At 36.3% G+C, this 21755-nt stretch overlaps 1 protein-coding gene across 1 annotated transcript; it reads right to left on the bottom strand.

Moving 5' to 3' along the window:
• Positions 1–2263: 2263 nt before the first annotated feature.
• On the bottom strand, positions 2264–21514 carry EBAG9 (estrogen receptor binding site associated antigen 9). Its single transcript, XM_006749613.3, has 7 exons — positions 21204–21514; positions 16136–16233; positions 12782–12860; positions 11885–12043; positions 10127–10234; positions 5937–6028; positions 2264–2796 (listed from the first exon to the last, which is right to left on the bottom strand). The coding sequence occupies exons 2-7, from the start codon at positions 16216–16218 to the stop codon at positions 2676–2678; spliced, it is 642 nt and encodes a 213-aa protein (XP_006749676.1). The 5' UTR covers positions 16219–16233; positions 21204–21514; the 3' UTR covers positions 2264–2675.
• Positions 21515–21755: the final 241 nt, after the last annotated feature.

The following is a 21755-nucleotide window of genomic DNA, read 5'->3' as shown; positions in this document are numbered from 1 at the left end:
TAAATGCTGAATTTTAAATTCTAATTTCTAAAATGTTGACTCAATTAAATATGCTACTAAAAAGGAGCCAGAGTTGGGGTGCCTGGGTGGCTCAGTCGTTAAGCGTCTGCCTTCGGCTCAGGTCATGATCCCAGGGTCCTGGGATTGAGTCCCACATCGGGCTCCCTGCTCCGCGGGAAGCCTGCTTCTCCCTCTCCCACTCCCCCTGCTTGTGTTCCCTCTCTCGCTGTCTCTCTGTCAAATAAATAAATAAAATCTTAAAAAAATAAAAATAAAAAGGAGCCAAAGTCAACTAGAAGATATCCTCAGCTACAGCTTAATAAGAGTGGAAACCATACATATATAGAGATACACAAAATACAAAGGTTCACATCCTGCACATCACTTGGTATCTCAATACACGAAATGCACAATTCAGATAATGGGTAGCACTTCACTAATTCTATCTATGCCTACCCATATTGCTTCTTTACTTTTACTAATAGGCTTCTAAGACTGGTAATTCTTAATTAAAACAAAAACAAACTATAAATTTCAAAGCTAAAAGTCAGTTTGTTACCATGAAGTGTTTATCAGATGTATTTAACTCACTTCACAACTTCTTTTGGGACCATATTACACCCAACTTAACACAGGAATTCAGTTTACATACCAAGAGAGGTTAAAAAAAAAATCCCCAAATTGCTCTTTATTCTTTTCATTAAAAAAATCTTTCTTTCTAATCATACAAACAATTTCTAACCAGTCTTTACTTCTTTTTTTTAAAAACTTTTTAAAGGTTTGTTTTGTTTTGTTTTTTTTGACAGAGAGAGAGACAGCGAGAAAGGGAACACAAGCAGGGGGAGTAGGAGAGGGAGAAACGGGCCTCCCGCCGAGCAGGGAGCCCCATGAGGGGGCTCGACCCCAGGACCCCGGGACCACAACCCGAGCCAAAGGCAGATGCCTAACGACTGAGCCACCCAGGCGCCCTTGATCAAACAAAAATAAAAAAGCCAACAAAAAAACAAAATCCCACATCATGAAAGTCATGACCAAAATGGACTTCACTACTTGTCAACTACTGGGGAAAAGCAGTAAAATTTATTGTACTAAAGGAGAGGTTATCCTTTATGAACCCCAAATTTAGAGAAATCATGTAGCATTCCCATAACTAAAAATAAATAAATACAAATAAGGGAAGAGAATACATTTATTACTAAAAATTTGAATCTAATTCTATTTAATTGGAAGTTTATTGGCAGAAGTTCTAATAAACATGATAACTGAAAATGTGGTTTGGGATTATAAAAAGCAGATTTTTACCAAAGTTAAATTTCAACTAGATTCTACAATCACATTTAGTCTAGGAGCTTAGGCTAAGGACTTAGGGTGATCTCACTGTACAGGCTGTGATTTTACTCTGAAATATCATTTTAATTCAAACATATCAGCAGTAGTTAGCCTGTAGAGGATCTAGGACACTAAAAAAACCCATAGAATGTTAATTTTGGGCAACAACCTTTATGAAGGTGAAAATCTTTAAAAATTCTAAAGCCATAGAAAATCAGTCTGAAAGTATTTTAATCATGGAGAAAAAATTAATAGGATTTAAACTATCAAACCTATTTTTTTCCTGTGAACACAGTATGTATCTATTTCCTTGAAACTATTTTAGAGGCAGTCAACACCCCAAAATAAAAATATTATTCCTATCTCAGTTTAAAATTTAATAAATCAGTATTATCTTAGCCAACAACACAGTAAACTGCATTATGTCAGATATATAAAATTGATACAGAAATCATCTGAAAGCTTTGAAATATTAGAACCGAAGGCTTTCTGCGTTTGTAAATTAATGGCTTTTGTGGCAGGAGGGACTAAGGTACTTAAAACACTGTAACATCTTAAAATCTACAACAAAAGGAAAAAATTACTAATACTAGTTTTTAAAATTCACAAGTTAAAATAATGCAAAACAAATTTGTCATTTTTGCTGATTTTCAATGTTTATACATGCAGTATAAATTACAAATATGTATACCATTACAATACCATCTAAAAGAAAACGATGTATAAAATCTTTATGATAAATAAAATTATTGCATTTAATGTCATTTTCTTGAAAACCAAAGTCATCAAATTCCTTAACGTCATATTAAACATAAACATTACCAGTTCAAACTAGAAGAAATGTATGCCAATACCAGCTTCTGACAACAAAAATAAAGAGGTTAAAAGCCCTGCAGTTTGTCTGAGTTAGGTCAGATAATCATGGAAACAAAGGAATATTTAAAATTATTTATTTTATCATTATGCACAATGAAGGAAAGCATTATAGAGAGCAGAGTTCTTTCCCACCATAAAATTATTTACACCCATTTATTTAGCTAGAAACACTAGCTAGAAGAGGTACTGGTATATTCCATTTGTAATAATTTTTTACAGCAAACAACTGTCTTACACTTGGAGCATGTTGAAAAAAAATATTGCCTCGTAGGTCTTTTTTTTTTGAGTCTCAATTACTAAGAGCTCAAGGTACTTTGAGAGAATCCTGGTCTCCTAGATGGTCTGATGAATGCATTAAAATCAAGCAATGTGTTTGTATTCTGAAAATATTCTTAAATCCATATAAATGTTGCTTGAGTTGTGGAGCTCATATCTCTCTTACTGGCACTATGACATGTGAAGGACATCCATTATGAAAGCTTCACGCCAATTTTGTTCTGTTCCTTTTTCATTAGCCGCTGTGCCTCCTTCTCCATTTTCTTCCTTTGTTGTTCTGCTGCTCTCTTTTCTCTGTCTGCTATCTTCTGCTGCCTGAAAAGAAACATATTCCTATTTTTACTTTTAGAAAATACCACACAGGTAAAATGGCGAATGAATTCCAGAAAGAAATAGCGGTGCCTTTTTACCAACATCAAATGTTAAGTTTGAAAAATCTTTCTTCTCACTGTTAAGAAAATTTCAAAGATTTTCAAAAACAGTATTTCTTTTAATCCTTAGAACACGACTTGCAAAATAAAAGAGTATTGTCTCTATGTTACCAATAAGTAAAATGAGGCACAAAGGCTAAGTGACTTACCCAAAGTCATAAGATTAAGTACAAGGAGACAAACCCACATCTTCTAATCCCTCTTCTTCAGATTATTTTCACTAAAACACTACTTCCATTGGACCACACCTTCTTTTTGATACCATTCTGAAAAGCCTGATGTTGAGGACTAAATCTCCTGTTCTTATAATAGTTAGAAACACTCTGCTGAAGGAAGTCAAGAACACAGATGTGCAGAACACAATGCACAAAGAAAATAGAAATGAAACACAAGCCTTCCAACTGGAAGCCAGAAATCTATTTAAGGATTAGCATTTGGCCAGCTCTACTGAGGAAGGGGCAGAATAGTGGGTACTTGCTGATTATACATTATGAGATACTTCCCTCCTCCCTGGCCCCTCCTTGACTCCACTGAGCTAGAACCACTGGCCTCTCTTTTGTTACTGATTGACTTGTGTGGAGAGTGGGAGTAGCAGGGGGTGACGAAATAGGACAAAGAACAGAAGCTGGTCCTGGATCTAAGGTTTAAGGCATGAGAAAATAGTGAAGAAGCATGCAAGGTTGAGGGAGGAAGCTGTAGGTCACAGTTATGCATGGGATGGGCAACAGGAGGTTATAAAACAGAAAAATCCAGTGTGGATTACCTATGTTTGGGACAGCTCAAAGGGGACTCTGGCGAGTGAAACATATATACCATTCTCATCATATTTATAAGTGGGAGTGAGCAGAGTTGTGTATGACCAAAATTCGAGAAAGTAGACTTATTTTAGGCAATATTTTGACCTTCACCATCAATTAACTAAAGTTTCAGAAGAACAGTTTAATAGAAATCTACTTTTCACCAGCTCTGATCACTTCCTAGCAAAACTGATAATCTGCCCCCTAAAAAAGTCAAAATGCCCGTGGCAAAAAGGGAGCTAGAAAAGAATTATAAAGAGCTGGCTAGCTTACAAACAAGCAAGATCATCAAGCTTTCACCGGATTATTAGTTAAAGTATAAACATCAACAGTTAATGTTCCTGGAAAATGAGGCAATTTAGAGATGACTGCAGACGAAATCTGTTTTCCCTCTCCAGATACACACCTGGAATTACTGAAGTACCAGAATCTCCTTAACTTTACTGATTCCGGGCCTGGCAGTATTAAAGTGGCAATGGAAAACAGACTGAGAGGACACACAGTGTGACCACACTTCAAAACTTCGCAGTGTTCTTCCGGGGGCAGTAACAGCGCAGGAGTCCTCCAAGTGTCTTTGACTCTAACTTATGCAAATGGTAGCAGGAAGCATGCATATTACCAACTGATAGGTTCCCTCTCCTAAGCTGTCATATAACATAAAACACTAGGTTTAGGGTTTTGTTTTTTGTTTTTTTCTTGTTTTGTTCAGAGTGCAAGAGGATAGAGCGTGGAAAAAAGGTACAGTGGGTATTAAGATACTTGTGAACTCATCAACTCTATAGTGCTGTCGTTAAGATTACTGAATTCAGAATGAACAGACCCCTCTCCTTTATCCTGTGGTTAATGACACTAAAAATCACAAACCCCTGAAAATGTTCTAAAACACTTGGACTTCTATATCTATGATGTATCCAAAAAAGAGTAAAAGAAATAGATAACTTATCTTTTTTTGATGATCCATGCAAAATAAATGTTGCCGTTTACAATTTTAAAAAGTCCTTTTACAGTGAATAATGATTAGATAAAAACTAAATATTTAAAACTCTCATAACTTTACTGACTTTTAAAAAGTGACGCATCCCTGTTTAAAAAAAAAAGCTGAAGGGGCGCCTGGGTGGCTCAGTTGGTTAAACGACTGCCCTCAGCTCAGGTCATGATCCTGGAGTCCCAGGATCGAGTCCCGCATCGGGCTCCCTGCTCAGCGGGAAGCCTGCTTCTCCCTCTGCTTGTGCTCTCTCTCTCTGACAAATAAGTAAATAAAATCTTAAAAAAAAAAAAAAGCTGAAAATAGGGAGGACCAGACCAAAAAAAAAAAGTCAGCCATAACTCAACTGCACCCTCTGCTGGCTGTTCAAGGTAACTGTAGTTAGTTGATGAAGACCGGAAGGGAAAACACAAAAATGAAATCAGTTGTTTTGTTATTTATTTTCTATCCCTATTAAAAAAACAATCTTTTAAAAATAAAAAACTTACATCACTGTGTTTTACTATATCATCTTTAAAAATAAAAAATGATTTAGATACATTTAAATATATGAGCTTTTCACCAGTGATGATGGTCACAAACTTTTTTAGGGTAAATATTCTGTTTACTCTTTGACTTAATGCAGCAGTAGCAAGAATTAAGTTTATTGCTCACAGAAACAAAGAAATAAGAACATAACACCAAAAAAACAAACTTGAAGACCTCAGGAATAATATTTTCTTCTCTGTAGAATGGATAGTACCCGACATAATTATTTACCTCGTAGGGCTTTTGAGTACATCAACTAAGCCATATATACAAATGTAGAGTGCTATATAAGTTATTTCCATCCGAATGTGCAGTGCTGGGCACTATTGTAGACCACGGGGAAACAAAAATAAAGGTATAATTTCTGACCTAAAGGAATATATAATGGTGGCTCACGTTTCAAGAGATAACTATGTTTTACAGGGAATGGAATACAAAGCAAATAGTATAATATGATGTATATATATAGAAGATCTAATTTGCCATTAATAACATTATTACTCTTTTGTTCCTATAATGCTTTAAATTCTAGGTTTCTGTGAGGTTTTAATCATATAAAATAGTATATGCAGTCTGAAATTTATACCTAAGCTCAAGTGAGAAAGAATGAAGAAAAATACAACTTTTGGCAGAATCAGCTTTCTTGACCTCAAATGCAACATGAACAAATTGAGTTCTTCTACTCAAGCTATAACGTAAGTGTAACTAAAATACCTCAGAACTTCTTCTGCTTGCCAGGCCGCATCTTCTTCTTCTTCCCACGCGTTGGTATTTTCCTGCCAGGTATCTAAGTCACCTAATTCAGGCTACAACAAAGTGCAAAACAAAATTATGATAGTAAAGAGCTCCTCTTTCTCCACTTAGCAGTCAAGAAGAGTATCTTTTATAACATGACTCAGACCTTGTCACTCCCCTGTGCCTTCTTCACATATAAGGCCCAGATGACCAGGCCCTTGGTCTGCCTGGAACGGAGCTGTTTCTTGTGATGCATGACTTTCAGTACTCAACGGTCCTGGGCAGGTCCAGCTTTCTTCTATTTTGTTTTATACTGATTCTTTTTTTTTTTTCCTGCCTACTTTAAGTTGGAATGGACAAGAATAGAACATTTCTTCTTTCTGTTTCTCTCTTTTTAGTGAAAGGACAGGGTGGGGGTGGGGGCAAGAGAAGAGACTGACTGGAGACGGAATTAGAGATGCCTAACTACTCTGTGCTGAGATGAACCGGAGGACCTGAAGTTTCCAAATTGGCACAGCCATTTCCATTTAAGCATAAGTAATTTATAGATTTTTTAGTGGTTCTTACTAGGTGGGTCCAAGGCAAAAACAACAAATCAGGCAAAATTTACTCTTTACCAGAGTACTTCCATATTGTGCTTTTTTTTTTTTGCCTGTCCTACTTACCTGATCCCAGTAGGCTGGCCTTCCACTATTTCTTTCATTATCCCCAGGCTGGACCTCTGAAAGTTCACTTTTTCTTCCACAAACCAATAAAAATGCTTATTCTGGAATGTTTAGTTAGGTGCAGAAGTGACTATGAGCATAAAATAACTTGCACCAATCTATGAATAGATTTATTACACTTTCTTTTGAGCACTTACACTTAAAACTGAAATTAAATGTGCGGTTTTTCTCCTCCTAACCATAAACATAATACCATCCTCTGTTAAAACTTTTTAGTGTATTTCTGGTTATCTGTTTAATATAAGTCTCTAAAAGTAGAATACCTAAATCAAATGAATTTTTTTTTTCAAGCCACTGAACCAAAATACAAATGACCCTCTTGAAAAACTATCCCAACTTATCCTACTGACAGCAACAGGTGGAAGTCTTGTTCCCCTGTACCTTTGTCAATACTGGTAATAGCCTTCTTTCATTTTGATAATTGGTTAAGATTTGATAATGGTGTCTTGTTATTTTACTTTCGATTTCTTTGAGAACTAATAAGATCAAACTTTTCTTCATGTTATCAGTCTATGTCTATTTCTTATTTGTAAATGTATCCATTTTTCCACTGAGGTGTTTGACTTTCTGTATATAAAACATTTAGACATAAAAAAAGTGAACTAAAACCACAAAAAGAGAGTGATATCTGATCCTTTAGTAGAGATGGCCTTCCAAGTTAAAAAGTTTTAAAGGATAAGATGGATAGAATTGCTACATAAAAACTAAACATAGGGCGCCTGGGTGGCTCAGTTGGTTAAGTGTCCAACTCCTAATCTCAGCTCAGGTCTTGATCTCAGGGTTGTGAGTTTAAGCCCCGCACTGGGCTCCACGCGGGGCATGGAGCCTACTTTAAAAAAACAAAACAAAACAAACCTAAACACATCTGCCCATCAAAAACATCCAAACCAAATTATAAAGCCAACAACAAACCAAAAAATTGTAAAAGATGACAGAAAAAAGTTAATATCCTTAGTATAAAAAGCTATCACAACAATACAAATGATTAAACTCCAGAAAAAAAAAAAGAATGTGGAATTTAAAAGAAGAACCTAATTGGTAGAATGGGTGGTAAGATATTTTTGGAGTGGAGAACAAAGTGCAGTAGATTACCATTCCCTCCTAAGCAATGCCCCCTTATTTCGTCTGCTGGGAGGAAAATACGTGGAAATAGCATTGGAGACATTCTCCATCTACCCTTCTCCATCTACCCTATTTACTCTTTCCAACTCTGTGAGGAGTTATATATTTACAACGTCATAATGAGCTATATTAGTGTTATAAAAACTTATAATTACAAGTAAGTGGCAAACATTTGCTAATTCACTGGATAAGTCTGAACCACTTTACAAATATGGATCAAACACATGTGAATAAAGTATAAAATTTAGAAATATAAAATAAAAAATTAAACATGCTGTGCTACTTTAGAGAAATATCTATGGTGCTATTGTGTTCTCATAGCATGATGTAAATGCATAGGAGTTGGGGCACCTGGGTGGCTCAGTTGGTTAAGCATCTGCCTTTGGCTCAGATCATCTCAGGGTCCTGGGATTGAGCCCCACAGTGGACTCCCTGCTCAGCAGAGAGTCTGCTTTTCCCTCTCTCCACTCATGTTCTTTCTGTCTCTCTTAAATAAATAAATCTTTAAAAAAATAAAAATAAAAAAGTAAACGCATAGGAGTTATCAAAATTTGCATTATTTATAATAGTGCAATCATTTATTTAATACTGCGCCTTCCGTACTAGAATGCATTCTTTTGAAGGAAGGACTCTTACTTTCCACTATAGTACTAGCACCAAGCACCCTGTCTCGCATTAGTAGGAATAATTTCTGACCCATGAATTAAAAATATACATAAACATGGGTCCCCTACAGAGATGGGGCCTCCGAAGCACCCATGCAGTTTCAACAAACAAATAAGATAGGCAGATGTGGTGGTTTAAAACTATGTCTGCAAATTCTCTGGCACTCTTCCTTCAGAGGTAGAGCTTAATTCCTCTCCCCTTGCATGTGGGCTAGATTTAGGGACTAACATCCAATGAATAAAATAATGTGGAGGTGACAGTGACTTAAGACTAAGTCATAAACAAGCATTGTGGCTTCACCTCTGCCTGCCTTCTCTTTCTCGGGGATTGCTTGTTCTGGGACTGTCAACGGTTATGTTGTATGGAAACTCAAGCAGCCCTATGGAGAGGTCCATGGCAAGGAACTGAGGTTTCATGCAACCAACCAGCATTAATTTGCCAGGCATGTAAAATGAGCCCCTTTGAAATGAATCCTCCAATTCCAGTCAAGCCTTCAGAGGACTACAACCCCAGCTAATGATTTGCCTGGAAACTCATTAGAAACCCCGAGCCAGAACTACCCAGTTGAGTCACTCCTGGATTCCCAATCCATAGAAACTATATGAGATAAAGAAGGTTCACTGTTTTAAGCCACTAAATGTGGGGTTGTTATATAATAATAACATAATAAACTGGTCAATAATTACTAATCAATAATTAGTCAATCAAAACATGCTTAAGCTTAGATCTGGGGAGAAGTCTGGACTTTTTTTTTTTTTAAAAGTTATGGAGAGTTCTTTGATGATAATGATGACTACCTAGAGCGTCAGACTGTAAGTTTTTTTTTTAAAGATTTTATTTATTTATTTATTTGAGAGAGAGAGAGAGCAAGAACAGTGCGGAGAAGCAGATTCCCCGCCAAGCAGGGAGCCCGATGCGGGGCTCCATCCCAGGACCCTGAGATCATGACCTGAGCCAAAGGCAGACACTCAACCAACTGAGCCACCCACGCACCCCTGGACATTGGTGTTTTTAAGACAATTCTCAGATACTTCCAAGGTTGAGAACCACAGTTATATACTTTCCTCACTACTTTTTGTCCTTCAAAGTGATGCATTTAAGTCAAACCTACTACAAGTCAAATTATACTTTAAATGTAAATATACTCTACTAGGGAAACAATTCATGACTCGCTTAAAAATAACCTGCTTTTAAGTTTAAATTTCAGTGGTAATCTCTTTTTTAGAGAGGGAAAGTGAGAAAGCACGCATGTGCGCACACACGTGAAAAGGGGAGGGGCAGAGGGAGAGAGAGAATCTTCAGCAGGCTCTGTGCTGGGCACAGAGCCCAAGGCAAGTCTCAATCTCACAACCCTGAGATCATAACCTGAGCCGAAATCAAGAGTCGGACACTCAACCAACTGAGCCACCCAGGCACCCCTAAAGGTCACATTTTGTAAGTAACATATTGTATTTGTCTTTTATGTGTACAGTGGGACTCTGATCTTAGTAGCTGATGTAATTTACAATCTCATAAAAGGAAAAGACTGCAAAACTCCAGATTAATGTCTCTCATCTGCTAAGCCTGTTTTGAAGCACAGAAATACAAATATTATGTTCATTTTGATTTTTTTCAAGAAAACAAAAACCCTTGCCTATATATTATTAACATACTTACAGATTGATGAATAAAAGGCATATCCTGTGTAGCAGCTAATCTACTAGAGAAACCCGTGCTACCATCTGGGATGCCAAAATTTAATGGTTCTCTCTTCTTAATAATGATCTGAAAGATTAATTGAAACAGAATTATAGGAATATTTTACCCATCATATAAAAACAAACAAGCTAATTAAGTGACCAAAGTATTCTGTAATTATTTCAAATATGCCCTACCTTTCTTCTTTTAAAATTTATAATGTAAAGGTTTAAGTCTGTAAAGACTATCAAAATTCCTAGGCAATTGTCACACAAATCACTTACATACTAAGAAAAATTCCATTTTACTTTTTCTAAAAAAACAAATTTTCCTCTTCTCTCTCTAGACCCACAAAATATAAGTTGGCACTTTTAGTCACTGTATTAAATAAGAACACATGTCACATTCTACTAAAGTACAAACATCTCTCTTCATACGGTTATCTATGAATGCATTAGCTCTTTCAAGGCAGGAGTGTTAGCTTTGTACCTTAAAAACATTTTCAGTCTAACTAATTTATTAAGGTACTATTGAAATATTCTAGGTTCCTCTTAAGAGCAGCAATATACTTCCAAAATATAAGGTATTCATCTACTAAGACACGCAAACTCCTTGAGTTTGAGTTCAGCACTGAGACATTTGGACAACTTAACAAAAACAAAACTGATTACAGAATGTAAATGTTATCAGCCTTGAGATTGTAAAAATAAATTTATAGCTGAAACTGGTTGGGAGGTAGAAGAGGGTGAGAAGCCCTATTAGGAAAGGGTGGAATAAATAATGTCCTCATTTTATAAAGTGCGTTTTTAAGAAATATTTTCTATGCATGACTGAACAAGAAATAGAACTCTAAGCATTTTTTTTTTTTTTTAATAGCAGAGTGACTAGTGAGGTAGACTGGAATAACAGCATCATATTTGGAAGAGGGGGAAGAGCAGTGAGGGTAGTATGAAATAAACCCTCATCTACCATAGTATGAAGTCAATGGACAATGTCTGTGATTAGTAAATCAAGGCACAGCAACATAAGCATATTATATATAGATATGATTTGAAAAAAACAACAACACTATAAGCCCAAACAGGAAAAGTTATCAGTGGTTGCTTCTGAGAAGTCGAACTGGCTATGGGGAATGATGGGGCAGAAGTCTGTTGCTTTTCACTATAAGCTCTTCTATATTCTTTGATTTAAATTTTTTTTTAAAAAGTACATTTTTGATAAAAAGAAAGGAAAATATTTAGCTACTGTTCTTTTCCCAATAATTCCCTCCACCTTTAAGTGATCTTCCATATCCAGCTCAAAAGGGATTAAGTAAAGTGTGGACGACTAACATAAGCCCACAACAATTATTCTGAGAGTCCTACATCAGTTTTATAATGGTTAGAAACAATGGAAACAATGGAAACTACACCTATCAGTCTGTAGTCATCACTAAACTGTGAACTCTTTTAAGGTCAGAACTTTATCTTAATCAGCTTAGTCTCTCTAGCAGAGACTGCAGTCTAGAATCTGGTCTACGGTTGGATTTCAGTAAATGCAAATATAACTTTAAAAGACTTGGGGATGGAACTTACTAGATCTATGTCTAGGTCACTTGAATATATAAGCTTGTTTAATATGTTAGAAAACACAACAAATTGATTAGAAATAGGCTTTCTGGTTAATTATACTGTCTGATTTAAACATAGGAATCTGAAAAATAGTTTATTTAACCTCCCAAACCACTCTTTTACATACTTTCTGAGTTTTCCTTATAGTTGGTGTCATGTCCTTAAAATAGTCAGGTTCCAGTTGTTCCAAGGCATTTTGTTGTGTTGCTACATTCCCATTGCCTCCTTCAATCTTTACACTTGTGGGGGCGTCTTCGTCCCAGGAAGTCCATTCTTCAACATCCGTCTTCATTGAATCCATCAACAGTGTCAGCCACAAAGGGGTAACTTAACATCTCATTCATCATTTATTAGAAAAACAGGCTTTCTAAAACATTGGTTTTCAAACTTTTTGACCAACAGGAAAATAAAAATTTTATAAAACATACCAAAACTAGATCAAAAGTTTAAAAAAACACTTACTAGAAGTTAGACAATTGGTTCTATCCATTAAAAAACAAAAAACAAAACAAAAGCAAATGCTTTAAAACCTGAACTGACATTTAGAACTACAGTCCACAGAAAGAATATTGAAACTTGCATCCTAAGCCTAACCGGGTTGAATCCGATTGAAAAAAAAAAAATTCTTGATAGGATTTATATAAGACAGAGTCTCAAATATAATATTCAAAATGTCCATGAAACAACCCCAAATTATTCAGTAAACAATCAGTAAATTTCAACTTGCATGGAATGATAACACAAATGTTATAATTATCTAAGACTTTAAAATAGTTATAAAAATACTTCAACAAGCAAAAGTAAACACTCTTGAAATCTATGGAAAAATAAAATAGAAAACTTCAGCAAAGTAACAGAAAATACTATGAAGAACCAAATAAAAATTTTAGAATTAAAAAATATAACAACAACAAAAGACTGACCTGACTACCAAATTAATTTCCTGATATACTAATTAATGGTCTGTAGTCCAGTTTGAAAACCATGGTTCTGGAGCACTTATTCAAACTTAAACAAAAACTACCTGTTTAGGAACTGATGAATAATCAACTGTAGTTGGCAAAGTTATCTGGTCTCCACTTAATTTCCGTCCTCTGCCAGATCTAAAATAAAAATGAAAATAGCTTATTTCAATAATTACCAAAACAAGCCTGAGTAAAAGCGCTATGGACAGTAAGGGAAAGCTAATAAAAAAGGTCTTTTATGGGGCGCCTGGTGGCTCAGTCATTAAGCGTCTGCCTTCGGCTCAGGTCAAGATCCCAGGGTCCTGGGATTGAGCCCCGCATCGAGCTCCCTGCTCAGTGGGAAGCCTGCTTCTCCCTTTCCCACTCGCCCTGCTTGTGTTCCTTCTCTTGCTGTCAAATAAATAAAAATACCTTTAAAAAAAAAAGGTATTTTATAATTTTACAATTATTTATTTTAACAATTAAGAGTTGCTCATTAAAATATGAAAAGAAAAGGCATGCATCAAATATCTTTTAAATGTGTTTAAAATCTTGGACAGGACAACAAAACTGCTTTTTGGCTTAGGACTCAGAATTATAGATAAACTCAGGAGGCATATAAAGACATAAACAAAAACAAAAATGCAAAGTAATTTCAAACCATATTCCTTCAAACCATGCTCTGTTGGTGAAGTTCTAGGACACCTATCCCTTTTTTCGTGTGTGTGTGGTTTTTTTTTTGTTTTTTAAGATTATTTGATAGAGAGAGAGAGAACACACCTGTGCACAAGAGCGGGGGAGGAGCAGAGGGGGAGAATCTTCAAGCAGACTCCTCATGGAGCTTGGTCCCACAACCCATGAGGTCATGACCTGAGCCAAACCAAGAGTTGGATGCTCAGCCAACTGAGCCACCCAGGTGCCCCTACCTATGCCGTTTTAACCAGGATGGCTTGGCTTTTGTTTGTTTTACTGATTTGTTTTTTTGGTAAGATTACCTATTATTAAAAGTTTGAAAATCACTGGGTTGAACTAAACTAATTGATAAGGATTAGTAGGAGAAGCACTATATTAAACAAAATAGGTATCATAACTCAATTGCTAAAGCATGGGCTATGGAAACTATGTAAACCATAGTTTTAAATGTTACGTCTATTAATTATGAGTCTAGTTAGGAATCAATAAGCCTCTCAGCTTCAATATCCTCATCTGCAAAATGTAGGTATTCAAACCTACTTTTGTAGGGTTGTTATAGGGATTTAACTAAGTAACATATTTAAAGCAGCTAGACACTAGACAGTGCCCGGTATATACTAAAAAAAAAAAAATGGTAGCTATTATAAATGATTAATCACTTGCTTCATTTCAAATAATCTATGCAGCATCTACTTAGAGCAAACTGGTAAAGTTAGTTATTTTTACTACAAGATTAGAAATCATATTTTGTTTAAAGGATAAATAGAAAACACAGTCTACTACTAAATTTATGATGTGGACCTGCTACTTTTAGAACACATGATCTAGGTTCCTTCTGACACATAAGAAAAGCTTATTCTAACAAGTCAGTTTTCTTTAAAAGTGAACATACAATGAATCCTAAATAAATTATTGTGAAATTTATAGTGGCAACAACTGTCCTTAATATTTTTTAAATCAAATGCTTTCTTTTACCAAAAGTATTTTAGTTTTAGAAAATACATATGTAAAGAGAAAAACACCCATAATTTATCTTCTGTTAACCTCCAGCCTTCTGGCAATTAATACCCAGTCTTATCCTACTTTACTTTGTGAATTTCTGGCCATTCCTCTTCACGCTCTAATGATCTGAGCACTTAGTTCACTATTTTGCCTACTTCCCAAACCCTGTCCTCTTCCTGGGTAAGTTCTATAGTCACCAGAATTTTCCATTTCTTTCTTGACCTTTCCTCCTCCAGTGATCATCTGCACTCTATTTCATCCACTCATTCCCTTTGCCATACTATGGACCCATTTTTTAAAAAATCCCAAATCACTCTACTTCTAACAATAAATGTCTTTAATCCTCAGAGTTTTAATAGTTATAAATGGCCACTTAGCCAGAGAATATATTTCCTGGCCTCCTTTGAAGCTAGGTGGTCATATGATCCTTAGCATATGTTTAAGCTCTAGACAGTAAGCTTGAGAACTGAAGTGTTGTGTGCAACTTCTAAATCAAGTCCGCCAGAAAAGAGAACTGACAGCCTTCTACTTCCTCTTTTACTATACCCTCCTCTGTGTGTCAGTACTTTTTTTTTTTTTTCACAGTACTCCTGGCCAAAACAAATACCTAACAGTTCCATTGATTACATAATTAGACCCAAACAATTAATACTTATTTATGTCCTAACTACACAGCAGCCATTTGCAAAAATACTACATATAAAGAAAAACAATATTTTGATTTCATTCTTAAAGAACCACAATCACTAATGGAACATATGTGTGGGGCTACTGGATACTGCACAGCTTCTCAAAACTCGAAATCAGAATGGATACTACCGTACTCATTTTCTGTTCCATATTAATTTTAGGTTCAGTACTTGCTTTAGTTACAACCTAAATCCTAGCTTTGCAAAGACAGGTCACTAAAAATACAAGTAAACAAAAACTTATCTCAAACATTCAAGAATATCTGCAAAAGTAATGCTGCACGATCTAATGTTACAAATGTGAACTACTTTGAGCTAGTAGCTTGTGCAGCGTTTAACAGATGTTGACTATCCCATTCACTGTGTTTTGCTAGAAATTAAAAAAAATCCTGATGATACCCCTGTGAGTTTAATGTGAAGCCCTGAAGTGCGTCCGCACATAATTCTAGGGTACAGTATAGAACTACAGAACTATAGCTCTAGGGTATAGCTGTGTGACAAAATAGAAGGAATTCAAATCTTTGGATGACTTACTGAAGTAGAATGACTTATCTGACTAGGACTAAACAGTCCACATTCCACATTCTGGAATATTATTTAAGAGACCAAAAAAAAAAAATCTATTTTGTGTGGGGTTTTTCTGTTCAAGTGTTTTTTTAATACAAAAACATTCATATTATAGTATATAAAGAAATACTTATTCCTAATTCCACCTAACCATCTTAAAACATTCTGGTAATGAAATAATTATGTACATAAAAACTGTCTTATTACAATGAAAACGGATTTGCTTTTTTCTGAAATTCTATAGGAATAAGAATACGATTTTAATTAAAGATGTAAGAATTTGAAAGAATGAAAAGAAGTGAAACTCTACTTTCCAGATCTGAAGTAGAGAAAATATATTTAAAAAAAATACCAGACAGTAACAAATGAATACTATAATCAAGTTTAGCTTAAGTATAGTCTGCCCTGCCTTTTTGTAATTATGAAGGCATCCAAAACCAGCAAGAAGATAAACAAGTCAATTTGAACCTAAAATTTGTTTACCTGCATATTAATCTCTTTAGGAATGAGAATACTGTAGCGAGGCAGGTGCAAACTTTAAATAACCGAAACTGTGTGATAGCCATGGTGGGAATCAAAACCTGTGGAAAAAGCACAAAAATAAATGCACTTAGCTGATTTCATAAGCTATATTCCCATTCTCAAGTCAGGCTGAAAGGTCCTATTATGAGCTGTGAAAATTAGACATTTTTTACTTTTCTTCAGAAACCACAAATATAACACAGTAAATTTTATTTTATTTTATTTTAAGGATTTTATTTGTTTATTTGAGAGAGCGAGAGCACATGCGAAAAGGGGGCAGGGAGAGGCAGAGGGAGAGAAAGAATCTCAAGCAGACTCTGTGCTAAGCATGGAGCCCAACGCAAGGCTTGATCTCACAACCCTGACATCACAAGCTGAGCCAAAATCAAGAGTCAGGAACTCAACCAACTGAGTCACCCAGGCGCCCCATACACAGTAAATTTTAAAATTAAAATGTAAATCATACTGACAATTCAAGAAACAAGATTTTTTTTTTTAAGATTTTTTATTTATTTGACAGAGAGACACAGCGAGAGAGGGAACACAAACAGGGGGAGTGGGAGAGGGAGAAGCAGGCTTTCCACGGAGCAGGGAGCCGGATGCGGGGCTTGATCCCAGGACCCTGGGACCATGACCTGAGCCGAAGGCAGATGCTTAATGACTGAGCCACCCAGGTGCCCCCAAGAAACAACATTTTTAAGTTTTCAATAGATGTGAGGAAAAAAGCCTTTCTGAAATATTCTCAGAATATTTTTTAACTGAATTTCAATTACCTATTTATGTATTATTTTCTACTAAAAAATCAAAAAAGCATAAAACAGTATATATTGAATCTTTTGTACCTTTTGAAGTTTGAACCACATGAACATAACAGTATTATTCAGAACATTTTTAACTTTTAGATAGATACATTTTATTATGCCCATTTTAAAGATGAGGAAATTAAGGGAGGTCAAATAACTTGCCCAAAGTCACATAGCTACTAACTTGAAAGTAACAACAGAGATCATCTAGTCCAGTGGTTCATATATCTGGGGATCCTTTAAAGATATGATACCTGGATCTAACCCCAGTAAATCGATTAAATCATATTCTCTAAGGGGCAAGTTCCAGTTAAACTAATAAGACTACAAAGGAGACAAAATACAGTCAACAGAAAAGGGAGCCAAAAAAAAAAAAAAAAAAAAGGCAGGGGAGAACAGAAAACAAGGTAAAGGGGAACAAATAACAGATGGGACAAGAATAGGGAAAATATACCATGCTAACACTAATCAAAAAGAAGTTGAAGTGACTATTTCAATGTCAAAGAATAGATTTCAGAGAAAATAATATTAGCAGGCATAAAAATGGTCCTTTCATAATGATAAAAGGGTCAGTAAATCAAAAGCACATGATAATCCAAAATATGTAAGTCCCTAATAACAGAATTATGCCAATATCATAAATAAGAGGTGACATTACCAGAGAGTCTGCAGATATTAAAAGGGTATTGAGAAAATATTACAAACAACTGATACCTATATCTATAGGCATATAGATCTATGCTTCAGTCTGAGTAATATCAACACCAGTATACTACATATACCGTTTGTAGGTTATGCCTTATATAAAAGTTCAAAACAAAAATATAAAAACAAAACAAAAACAGAAAGCAAGGAAACACAGTTAACTCTTATGATACCTGATCCTAATTACTCTGTAGAGCCACTACTGCCATTCCCTTCAAAGAAGGGCAAAACACACAGCTAGCTCTTTTTATTGCTAGAATTACAAATGTAGAAAGGCCAAGTAGACTCTTCACAGTAACAGAGTTCCAAAAGGCTCCCTTAGCAATGCCCATACATTGAGGTTGTATCTCCACATGAGCTCAATGATTTACTGAATGCCTGTATTTGCAGTTGACATACTAATTGCAAGGATGGAAAGAACAGTGACTCTATGAGAATGAACCAAAAAATTTAAGAATTTCACTATTCAAGTAACTTAAATACTTCTGACAAAAAGAAAGAAACCAATTAGTGGTTTACTAGGTTTCAAAAAATGCAACAGTTTTGACTTCTCCTTTCTCTTAGCCCTATTATGTCCAAACTGCCAAAAGGCCTTACTCCATTTCCTAATACTGCCTATATTCTTCCCTATTTCCACTGCAATCTCCCTAGCATAAGCCTTTATTACGTCTTGCTGGGGTATTATAAAACCTTTTTTTTTTTTTTTAAGATTGATTTATTTGAGAAAGAGAGAGAGAATGAGTGTGGGGAGGGGCAGAGGGAGAGAATCTTCAAGCAGAGTCCCCACGGACCGCAGAGCCCTCTATGCAGGACTTGATCCCAGAACCCGTGCATGAGATCTTGACATGAGCCGAAACTAAGAGTCAGACGCTTAATCAACTAAGTCACCCAGGTGCTCCTATTATAAAGTCTTCTTAATTCCAGTATTTTTCTCTTACCACACTTACATTCTCTACTTTGTACTATAGTTATTTCTATATACCTTATCTGCCCTGTACAATCCTTCCCCAGAGGATCTTGTTATCTTGTACCTCCAGTTATCAGTTGCAAAGTAACACCTGAAAGGTTTAACTACTTCATTATGACTAGAATGACCTGACAGTTAAGATGATGAATAAAAGCTCCATTTTAAAGCTGATTTGTCAAGAATAAAACTCTTAACCAAAAGAAGGCAAACTTCCCTATATGAAAATTTAGGCTAAATTTTTATAAAAATTATAAACAAAACAAGATAGCTAGAAAAGAGATTGTATGGAATGTGGCACTTGGGGGAAAAGGGGACAGAACTGAGGAGATAATCAGGAAGTTTTGAAGGGAGAAGACATTTAATATTTAAGGAATGGGGAGAGGAGTGGGTCTCAGGATATATACATGAATGCAGAGTTGAAAATAAATTTCATATAGAGCCTTGGTAACCACTGTCACCACCTTGCCACAAATATTATTGTGCGTCATTGTTCAGTATTTATCAACTTGAATGACTTCAATGGTAACTGGAAACAAAATTTAAAATTTTGTCCAACATAAAAACAGAAAATGGGACTATTATTGACAATAGAACAGAATTCTCTTCGTAGCAATTAAGAATATCCTCATTCTTCAGAAAATTTTCTTTTGTAATTATCAAAAAGATCTAATATTCGTTGACCAACTCCTATATGCCAAGCATGATCTAAAAATTATGTCTCTTAACCCATAAAACGATCTTATGAGATAGATACTACTGCTCTCATTTCATAGAACTGAAGCACAGAGAGTAAGCGCATGTTTCCATGCTCCTACAACCAATGACTCAGATTTAAACCTAGGTCTATTTAATTCAAAAGCCAAGAACATCTCACTAACAATAAACATTCTTACTAATTCAGTGATGATATTATAATTTACAGACTAAATTTTCTAGCCGGTTGCAATGAAATGGGGAAAATGCAATCAAGTTAACTATCAAAACTTTTTATCAATTACATTGATTTGCAAGCTGGAATATTCTTTGGGACCCACAGTTACTTAATGTTCCAATTCAATTCAACAAACATATATATATTTAGCACCTACTATCTAACAGATGCTACCCTGGGTAATGGGAAAAACTACTGACCCAATACAGAGAAACCAAGTGTTTGTTGCTCAGTTGTCACGGGCCAGTGACAATGCAAGGGACTGAGGAGACAGGGCCCCAATCAGTCTTGTTCGGTTTGGTATTTCCAGGTCTTAGCCAATGCCAAGCACACAGTAGGTACTCAACTATTTGTTGAAGGGAAATTAATGTTCCTTGAGCACTCAGTATGTTCAAAACATAGTTCTAGACAATGTATCTTCTATCATATCACTGGAATCCTAAGGACAAAGGAGGTAAATTCCACTATACCCATTTAACGTATGTGGCTGACAGGCTTCAGAGGATTTACTCACCCACAATTTAAAGAGACTGACCCAAAGCCTAGGCTCTCCTCATACCATATACCTTTGATAAACCTTTTAATTTTATACTCATTGCCTCAGTTTGATTTTTTTTTTTTTAAAGATTTTATTTATTTGACAGAGAGACACAGCGAGAGAGGGAACACAAGCAGGAGGAGTGGGAGAGGGAGAAGCAGGCTTCCCGCCAAGCAGGGAGCCCGACGCGGGGCTCGACCCCAGGACCCTGGGATCATGACCTGAGCCGAAGGTAGACGCTTAACGACTGAGCCACCCAGGCACCCCCACAGTTTGATTTTTGAATGCCCTTTAGGTAGCCAATTTAAGTAGGCATCTTAGGCTACTCTGCACTTTGGTTACTTAAAAATACTTTCTAAAACTGAGAATTGCTAATATAACCTAATTTTCAAATTAAAATTTCCTTTAAAATTAGGTGGAAAATACAAAAACTTGAGATATAGCAGGAAAAGGATCAGAATTATGAAGCAACCTATTCTCAGGGCTTTTGGAGAAATGACATCTCTAGGAAATCAACAGGAATGAGAGCTCAGCTAGGTCAAGTGAGGAAGATTCACCTACAATTTTAAAAATACACTGCATTAGAAGCTGCAAAATTAATATCTTTCTTTCTTGTAATTCCCCGTAAACTGCAGGTGAGACCCTTTCAGTAGAGTCACTGTATTACAATTCATTAAACAAGCCAAGCCAAAATCTTTTCGTATACACTAGAGTAAATAAGTCTTCAATTGCTGTAATTCTAAAAATATGTTTGAAATTTTTCAATACCAAAATTTTAAAAACCATATGGCTTAGTACAATACAGAACAGCCTCAAATTGTTTGTAACTCTCAAGCTGATTAAGGACTATCGCAAGTCTCCAAAAATAAAATTTACCTGAACTCACTTATGTGAAAAACCAAGGAGAAAGGGAACTAAAAGAATGTGGGAGCGGGTTGTAAAGTGGACTGTATCATCTCTGGCCACTCAAAGTCAGGCCCTCAAATATGTGACACCGACTCTTACGAGGGCAGAGTTAAGGTCTCCTGAATGACTCAAAAGGCAAGAGTTGCATAACTAAAATGCTTTAACTTTTGATTACCCACCTGAAATTGGCTGATGAAAAAAAAAATCACACCCACTGTACAGATGAGAAAAAAGACAAGAGTGTTTTCAAGTTACACAATCCGACGCCATGCACTCGGCGCTCTGTGAAACGCTCTAAATCGCTGGAGATGGGTGCAGGGTAGGTTGGGATTTGGATTTTGGAAAAATCTGGGAAGGAGCAAGGCCTGTAAAGGAGGGGCAGGAAGGACGAGCAAATTTCCCTGCTGGAGACCCATTCCGCGACTGGAGGGTTTCTGCGCCCGCGTCCCGCCGGCGTGTCTCCCACGCGTGAGCGCGGCATGGTGAGGGCTGCGCGCTCGGGGCCCGCTCCCAGTCGCAGTTCCTTCACCCCAGAGGTCACTTCGACCCGGAAACAGTACCCCAGAATGGCAGTCGGCCGTGGAAGGGAGAAACCCAGTGGAGGGACGAAAAGGTGGGAGGGCGGGAAGTGCGAGGCGAAGAGGAGGGCTGACCAGGGAAAGGCAGAAGACCCCCAACCCACCCAAGGACCAGGTTGGGTTCGGGGGGCAGGGAGGGAGGGAAGCCCCTCG

This window comes from Leptonychotes weddellii, chromosome 4, assembly GCF_054177405.1.
Source record: "Leptonychotes weddellii isolate Sample4059 chromosome 4, ASM5417740v2, whole genome shotgun sequence".
NCBI lineage: Eukaryota > Metazoa > Chordata > Mammalia > Carnivora > Phocidae > Leptonychotes > Leptonychotes weddellii.
The sequence above is the reverse complement of the archived record's forward strand: the minus strand, read 5'-3'. Positions and strand labels throughout refer to the sequence as shown.